Genomic DNA, 9,080 nt, shown 5'->3' with positions numbered 1-9,080 from the left:
TCAGTGGGGTCTGGGCAGTAGCACCCTGGGTGTTGGGGTAATATAATTAAAGCACTAAAACATCAGTAATGAAAGCACTAAAACATCATATTATATTTACCATTAATCAACCTTCCCACCCCCAGGTTCGAGCGATGATGCGACCCCCTGCAGGTGTACGAATGGTGATAGAAGCGGTGTGTATCATGCAAAGTGTTAAAGCTAAGAAAGTTGCCGGGGAGAAGATCGGAACCAAAGTTGATGATTACTTGGGAGCCCGTGAAAGCTTTGCTGAAGATCCTCGCATGACGGGCAATGACAGTCGTTATAACACGCGTGTTCTGTTTCATACACCTCATGCCCGCTTACAAGTTACCACGTATGTAACTTATTTATCCTCGCATGACGGGCAACGACAGTCGTTATAACACGGGTGTTCTGTTTCATACACCTCATGCCCGCTTACAAGTTACCACGTATGTAACTTATTTATCCTCCCATGGCGGGCGAGGACAGTCGTTATAACACGGGTGTTCTGTTTCATACACCTCATGCCCGCTTACAAGTTACCACGTATGTAACTTATTTATCCTCGCATGACGGGCAACGACAGTCGTTATAACACGGGTGTTCTGTTTCATACACCTCATGCCCGCTTACAAGTTACCACGTATGTAACTTATTTATCCTCGCATGACGGGCAACGACAGTCGTTATAACACGGGTGTTCTGTTTCATACACCTTGTATTGCCCGCTTACAAGTTACCAAGTATGTGACTTATTTATCCTTGCATGGTGGGCAACGACAGTCGTTATAACATGGGTGTTCTGTTTCATACACCTCGTGCCAGCTTCGTTACCAAGTATATATGTTACTTTGTGGGTAAATAATGTTGGGGGAATTTTTTCTTTTTTTGATCGGGGAAGATTAAATGAATATTTCCGGTTCAATTTAACAATGTCTGTACATTAAAAAAATGGAAAACAGTTTAATTGGTTACATTACAATCAGAACAGTTTGTTATGTTTTAAATAAGATATAACAAATTCTGTTTGAATTTGGCAAAATTTGTACCTGAATATTGATATTTGGTGAAGTGAAATTAACAGTGGAACAATTTTCACAAACCACCACTCGATCCAGAAGTTTGTTTAAGGTTTTTTCCATGGAAACTTTGTTCTGTACAAGTCTGAAGAAAAAGAAATGAATTTAACTTGATTTATCCTTGCATGCTGGCAGGGCAAAGACAGTAGTTACAATATGGGTGTTCTGATTCAAACACTTCGTGCTCACTTACGAGCGACCATGCTGTAACTTATTTATCCTCACATGGTGTGGCAACAGCAATCATTATGACATGAGTGTTCTGTTTCATACACCTATAACATGAGTGTTCTGTTTCATACACCTATAACATGAGTGTTCTGTTTCATACATCTCTTGCCTGCTTACAAGTTACCACGTATGTAACTTATTTATTCTCGCATAGCGGGGCAACGTCAGTCGTTATAACACGGGTGTTCTGTTTCATACACCTATAACACGGGTGTTCTGTTTCATACACCTATAACATGAGTGTTCTGTTTCATACATCTCTTGCCTGCTTACAAGTTACCACGTATGTAACTTATTTATCCTCGCATAGCGGGGCAACGTCAGTCGTTATAACACGGGTGTTCTGTTTCTACACCCATGCCGCTACGAGTTCTGTTTCTTATTATCAGCGGGACACCGTACATTATAACACGGGTGTTCTGTTTCATACACCTATAACATGAGTGTTCTGTTTCATACATCTCTTGCCCGCTTACAAGTTACCACGTATGTAACTTATTTATCCTCGCATAGCGGGGCAACGTCAGTCGTTATAACACGGGTGTTCTGTTTCATACACCTCATGCCAGCTTACGAGTTACCATGTATGTAACTTATTTATCCTCTCATGGCGGGACAACCGTATCATTATAACACGGGTGTTCTGTTTCATACACCTATAACATGAGTGTTCTGTTTCATACATCTCTTGCCCGCTTACAAGTTACCACGTATGTAACTTATTTATTCTCGCATAGCGGGGCAACGTCAGTCGTTATAACAGGGGTGCTCTGTTTCATACACCTCATGCCCGCATACGAGTTAACATCTATGTAACTTTGTAAGTAATTTTTTTCCATATGGCTGACAATTTAGACAACCCATTACTGACCACTGGGTTAGAGCAAAAGACACATACACTCAATATGGGTAGCAGTGACGAGCCTTAAACCTCTATGTTACGACGCAGGCGCACCAGCCACAGTGTGGGACTTGGCTTAATTTAGACAACCCATTAGTGACCACTGGGTTAGAGCAATTGCTGTTAAGTGTCTTGAACAAGTCAAAATACCACAAGTAGCAGCGACGAGACTTGAACATATAACCTTTAGATTAGAGACAGGCACACTAACAGACTTATTAGCTCAACAGCGAATGAAGAAACTTACCGTGGTGTTGTTTTTAAATCCAACTGACCCCATCCTTCTGCTATGTTACTTGTACTTGATAAAATTTGCTCAAACGTAAGCTGATTAACCTGGGAAAACATATTTTAATTTAAAGAAAGAAAACACTCAATAAAACAAATTGTAAGAATCAACAATCTTTATCTTCAGAAAAAAACAAAAAATGAAATATTAGTGACATACGTGGTAACTTGTAAGTGGACACGAGGTGTATGACACAGAACACCCGCTTTGTAACAACTGCTGTTGCCCCGCCACGCAAGGATAAAGCAAGTTACATACATTTATTATGGCTGACAATTTGGCAACCCATTAGTGACCACTGGGATGGAGCAATTGCCGTTAAGTATCTGTCCAAGAACACATATGCCCACAATAGTAGCAGTGGAAAGCCTTGAACCCATTACCTCTGGGTTACATGCATGCGCGCTAACCACTTTGCAACAGCGTAGGTAAATGCAATATACATATAACAGCCTCTGTTGCTTCGTTTACATTCATTCATTGCTATATTAGCTGCGAGCACTAAAAGTCAACTAAATTTTTTAAATCACGGAAAAATGTACAGTAATATTAAAAAGTCCAATCCAATTTACCTTCACATCATTTGTAGTGTTACTGATTGCTTCGAGAACTTCCACAGCTGAAAGACTTTCGTTATAAGTGATAGCAGTTGATGTGAGGACCTGCAGGACTCCAGTTATTTGCGGCAAGTTTTCCGACGTAATATTTTTGGATGAAATTTCAGAAGTAAAGTTGGTAAGAGTAAGATTGCACGGAACCTTCACTAAAGTTTCAATATCAAATATCATGGAATCTGGGCAATGTATGGATGCAATTGGTTTTCCTGGTGATAAAAAATAGAAGTGAACGGATGTAACCTTTTTATCCCCACATGGCGATTTATCCCCACATCCTCTCATGGCGGGGCAACGACAGTTGTTATAACACAGGGGTTCTGTTTTATACACTTTGGCCCGCTTACAAGTTACCACATATGTAACTTATTTATCCTTGCATGGCGGGGCCACGACAGTCATTGTAACACGGATTTTCTGTTTCATACACCTTGTGCCTGCTTACAAGTTACCACGAATGTAACTTAATTATCCTTGCATGGCCAGTCCACGACAGTCATTATAACACGGGTGTTCTGTTTATACACCTCGTGCCTGCTTACGAGTTACCACGTATTTAACTTTGTGGGTAATTATTTTTATGTATGTCTGACAATTTTTGTAGGAATAGAACAGCCTAAAATTATTATAGGGAATTGAGAACCCTGAATAATGTTAAAAAATTAAAAAAATACTGTATTAAAAACCAACATTTAATGATTGAACAATTTATAATTCTTTTAATGTTCTTTGTTTACCATCAAATGTGACAAGAAAAATAAATCAAAGGATGTCCCACCCCCCCTACTATATATAGTAAAACAGGACAATAATCCCTACTGTTTAAAAAATATTAATGTAATTTTATTTAATTTTTTTTTTAAATACCATCATTGCATGTCGTCAATGAGTAAGCCACCAAACCAATTGGAGTCCTCGGGAAGCTCAGGATATCCGCAGTAGAATTAAGGAGAAGTTCGGGACAAAACTCTAAACAGAGATCGTTTAAACATAAATGAATAAATTTATCTTACTTTATCCTCGCGTAGCCGGAAAAACGAAAGTCGTTATAACACGTTCATATATCTCAAGCCAGCTTACGAGTTACCATGTATGTTACTTTGTGGGTAATTAATTTTTGGGGATTTTTTCATATTTTTTTGTGTATATAGCTGTTAGTTTAACAACCCATTAATGACCACTGGGTTGAAGCAATTGCTGTTAAATGTCTTGCCCAAGGACACATACGTCCACAATGAAAGCAGTGACGAGCCTTGAACCAATTACCCCGGGGTTACAGGCAGGCGCGCTTTTAACTTTTTGACAGCACTAAACAATAAAACATAAATGCTACAAATAGTTGACTTACTGACACAACTAGAAGGGTCCAGTGTACAGTTAAGTAAAGGGGAACAAGTTAAACCATTGCCTGAAAATCCATTAAAACAGGAACATTCAAAATTTCCGTCCGTGTTGGTACAAGCAGCATTTGCATGGCAGTTGTGTGTACCCAATGTACATTCATCAATATCTGTGCATGATACACCATCACCAGTAAACCCAGTTTTGCAAGCACATGTAAAACTTCCAATTGTGTTCGTACAATTTGCATTTGCATGGCAGTTGTGTGTACCCAATGCACATTCATCAATATCTGCGCATGATACACCATCACCAGTAAACCCAGTTTTGCAAACACATGTAAAACTTCCAATTGTGTTGGTACAATTAGCATTTGCATGACAGTTGTGTGTACCCAATGCACATTCATCAATATCTGTGCATATACACCATCACCAGTAAACCCAGTTTTGCAAACACATGTAAAACTTCCAATTGTGTTGGTACAATTGCATTTGCATGGCAGTTGTGTGTACCCAATGCACATTCATCAATATCTGTGCAGTTTTTACACCATCACCAGTAAACCCAGTTTTGCAAGAACATGTAAAACTTCCAATTGTGTTGGATACATGCTGCATTTGCATGGCAGTTGTGTGTACCCAATGCACATTCATCAATATCTGTGCAGTTATACACCATCACCAGTAAACCCAGTATTGCAACACATGTAAAACTTCCAATTGTGTTGGTACAATTTGCATTTGCATGGCAGTTGTGTGTACCCAATGCACATTCATCAATATCTGTGCATGATACACCATCACCAGTAAACCCAGTTTTGCAGGCACATGTAAAACTTCCAATTGTGTTGGCACAATTAGCATTTGCATGGCAGTTGTGTGTACCCAATGCACATTCATCAATATCTGTGCATGATACACCATCACCAGTAAACCCAGTTTTGCAGAAACATGTAAAACTTCCAATTGTGTTGGTACAATTAGCATTTGCATGGCAGTTGTGTGTACCCAATGCACATTCATCAATATCTGTGCATGATACACCATCACCAGTAAACCCAGTTTTGCAAGAACATGTAAAACTTCCAATTGTGTTCAACATTAGCATTTGCATGGCAGTTGTGTGTACCCAATGTACATTCATCAATATCTGTGCATGATACACCATCACCAGTAAACCCAGTATTGCAAAACATGTAAAACTTCCAATTGTGTTGGTACAATTTGCATTTGCATGACAGTTGTGTGTACCCAATGTACATTCATCAATATCTGCGCATGATACACCATCACCAGTAAACCCAGTTTTGCAGAAACATGTAAAACTTCCAATTGTGTTGGAACATTAGCATTTGCATGACAGTTGTGTGTACCCAATGCACATTCATCAATATCTGTGCATGATACACCATCACCAGTAAACCCAGTATTGCAGAACATGTAAAACTTCCAATTGTGTTGGAACATGTTGCATTTGCATGGCAGTTGTGTGTACCCAATGCACATTCATCAATATCTGTGCATGATACACCATCACCAGTAAACCCAGTTTTGCAGGCACATGTAAAACTTCCAATTGTGTTGGAACATGTGCATTTGCATGGCAGTTGTGTGTACCCAATGCACATTCATCAATATCTGTGCATGATACACCATCACCAGTAAACCCAGTATTGCAAGCACATGTAAAACTTCCAATTGTGTTGGAACATGCTGCATTTGCATGGCAGTTGTGTGTACCCAATGCACATTCATCAATATCTGTGCATGATACACCATCACCAGTAAACCCAGTATTGCAGCAACATGTAAAACTTCCAATTGTGTTGGATACATGTTGCATTTGCATGGCAGTTGTGTGTACCCAATGCACATTCATCAATATCTGTGCATGATACACCATCACCAGTAAACCCAGTTTTGCAAACACATGTAAAACTTCCAATTGTGTTGAACATGTTGCATTTGCATGGCAGTTGTGTGTACCCAATGCACATTCATCAATATCTGTGCATGTTACACCATCACCAGTAAACCCAGTTTTGCAGGCACATGTAAAACTTCCATTTGTGTTGATACAGTTAGCATTTGCATGGCAGTTGTGTGTACCCAATGCACATTCATCAATATCTGTGCATGATACACCATCACCAGTAAACCCAGTCTTGCAGGCACATGTAAAACTTCCCATTTGTGTTGGTACAATTAGCATTTGCATGGCAGTTGTGTGTACCCAATGCACATTCATCAATATCTGTGCATGTACACCATCACCAGTAAACCCAGTTTTGCAGGCACATGTAAAACTTCCAATTGTGTTGATACAGTTTGCATTTGCATGGCAGTTGTGTGTACCCAATGCACATTCATCAATATCTGTGCATGATACACCATCACCAGTAAACCCAGTTTTGCAGGCACATGTAAAACTTCCAATTGTGTTGGTACAATTAGCATTTGCATGGCAGTTGTGTGTACCCAATGTACATTCATCAATATCTGTGCATGATACACCATCACCAGTAAACCCAGTCTTGCAAGAACATGTAAAACTTCCAATTGTGTTGGTACAGTTGCATTTGCATGGCAGTTGTGTGTACCCAATGCACATTCATCAATATCTGTGCATGTTACACCATCACCAGTAAACCCAGTTTTGCAAGAACATGTAAAACTTCCAATTGTGTTGATACAGTTGCATTTGCATGGCAGTTGTGTGTACCCAATGCACATTCATCAATATCTGTGCATGTTACACCATCACCAGTAAACCCAGTTTTGCAAGCACATGTAAAACTTCCAATTGTGTTGGTACATGCTGCATTTGCATGGCAGTTGTGTGTACCCAATGCACATTCATCAATATCTGTACAGTTATTTACACCATCACCAGTAAACCCAGTTTTGCAAGAACATGTAAAACTTCCAATTGTGTTCATACAGTTTGCATTTGCATGGCAGTTGTGTGTACCCAATGCACATTCATCAATATCTGTGCATGTTACACCATCACCAGTAAACCCAGTTTTGCAAGAACATGTAAAACTTCCAATTGTGTTCATACAGTTTGCATTTGCATGGCAGTTGTGTGTACCCAATGCACATTCATCAATATCTGTGCATTTTACACCATCACCAGTAAAACCAGTCTTGCAGGCACATGTAAAACTTCCATTTGTGTTGAACATTTGCATTTGCATGGCAGTTGTGTGTACCCAATGCACATTCATCAATATCTGTGCATGTTACACCATCACCAGTAAACCCAGTTTTGCAAGCACATGTAAAACTTCCAACTGTGTTGGAACATTTTGCATTTGCATGGCAGTTGTGTGTACCCAATGCACATTCATCAATATCTGTGCAGTTTACACCATCACCAGTAAACCCAGTTTTGCAGGCACATGTAAAACTTCCATTTGTGTTCATACAGTTTGCATTTGCATGGCAGTTGTGTGTACCCAATGCACATTCATCAATATCTGTGCATGATACACCATCACCAGTAAACCCAGTTTTGCAGGCACATGTAAAACTTCCATTTGTGTTGGTACAGTTAGCATTTGCATGGCAGTTGTGTGTACCCAATGCACATTCATCAATATCTGTGCATGATACACCATCACCAGTAAACCCAGTTTTGCAAGCACATGTAAAACTTCCAATTGTGTTGGTACAGTTTGCATTTGCATGGCAGTTGTGTGTACCCAATGCACATTCATCAATATCTGTGCATGATACACCATCACCAGTAAACCCAGTTTTGCAAGCACATGTAAAACTTCCAATTGTGTTGGCACAATTAGCATTTGCATGACAGTTGTGTGTACCCAATGCACATTCATCAATATCTGTGCATGATACACCATCACCAGTAAACCCAGTCTTGCAGGACACATGTAAAACTTCCATATTGTGTTGGAACATGTTGCATTTGCATGGCAGTTGTGTGTACCCAATGCACATTCATCAATATCTGTGCATGATACACCATCACCAGTAAACCCAGTTTTGCAAGCACATGTAAAACTTCCAATTGTGTTGGAACATGTTGCATTTGCATGACAGTTGTGTGTACCCAATGCACATTCATCAATATCTGTGCATGATACACCATCACCAGTAAACCCAGTTTTGCAAGCACATGTAAAACTTCCAATTGTGTTGGTACAATTAGCATTTGCATGGCAGTTGTGTGTACCCAATGTACATTCATCAATATCTGTGCATGATACACCATCACCAGTAAACCCAGTTTTGCAAGCACATGTAAAACTTCCAATTGTGTTGGCACAATTAGCATTTGCATGACAGTTGTGTGTACCCAATGCACATTCATCAATATCTGTGCATGATACACCATCACCAGTAAACCCAGTATTGCAAGCACATGTAAAACTTCCAATTGTGTTGGAACAAGTTGCATTTGCATGGCAGTTGTGTGTACCCAATGCACATTCATCAATATCTGTGCATGATACACCATCACCAGTAAACCCAGTTTTGCAAGCACATGTAAAACTTCCAATTGTGTTGGAACATGTAGCATTTGTGTTGCAGTTGTGTGTACCCAATGTACATTCATCAATATCTGTGCATGATACACCATCACCAGTA

General features: G+C 39.6%; 1 protein-coding gene and 1 pseudogene across 1 annotated transcript in view; both read right to left on the bottom strand.

Moving 5' to 3' along the window:
• Positions 1-5,523, bottom strand: part of LOC100185690 (adhesion G-protein coupled receptor G7-like) — a 12,800-nt gene extending 7,277 nt beyond the window's left edge. Inside the window, exons 1-6 of the mRNA XM_018815728.2 lie at positions 5,268-5,523; positions 4,469-4,528; positions 3,988-4,089; positions 3,079-3,329; positions 2,465-2,553; positions 1,056-1,170 (exon numbers count right to left, since the gene is read on the bottom strand). Coding sequence (XP_018671273.1) covers positions 1,056-1,170; positions 2,465-2,553; positions 3,079-3,294 — 420 coding nt within the window. The 5' untranslated portion in view covers positions 3,295-3,329; positions 3,988-4,089; positions 4,469-4,528; positions 5,268-5,523. The remainder of the gene's footprint in view (positions 1-1,055; positions 1,171-2,464; positions 2,554-3,078; positions 3,330-3,987; positions 4,090-4,468; positions 4,529-5,267) is intronic.
• A 1,456-nt stretch (positions 5,524-6,979) lies between these two features.
• LOC108950523 lies at positions 6,980-9,079 on the bottom strand (annotated as a pseudogene).
• Between the last annotated feature and the right edge of the window lies 1 nt (position 9,080).

This window comes from Ciona intestinalis, chromosome 1 (genome assembly GCF_000224145.3).
Source record: "Ciona intestinalis chromosome 1, KH, whole genome shotgun sequence".
Lineage (NCBI taxonomy): Eukaryota > Metazoa > Chordata > Ascidiacea > Phlebobranchia > Cionidae > Ciona > Ciona intestinalis.
Note: the sequence above shows the minus strand (reverse complement) of the source record. Positions and strands in the feature narration are given on the sequence as shown.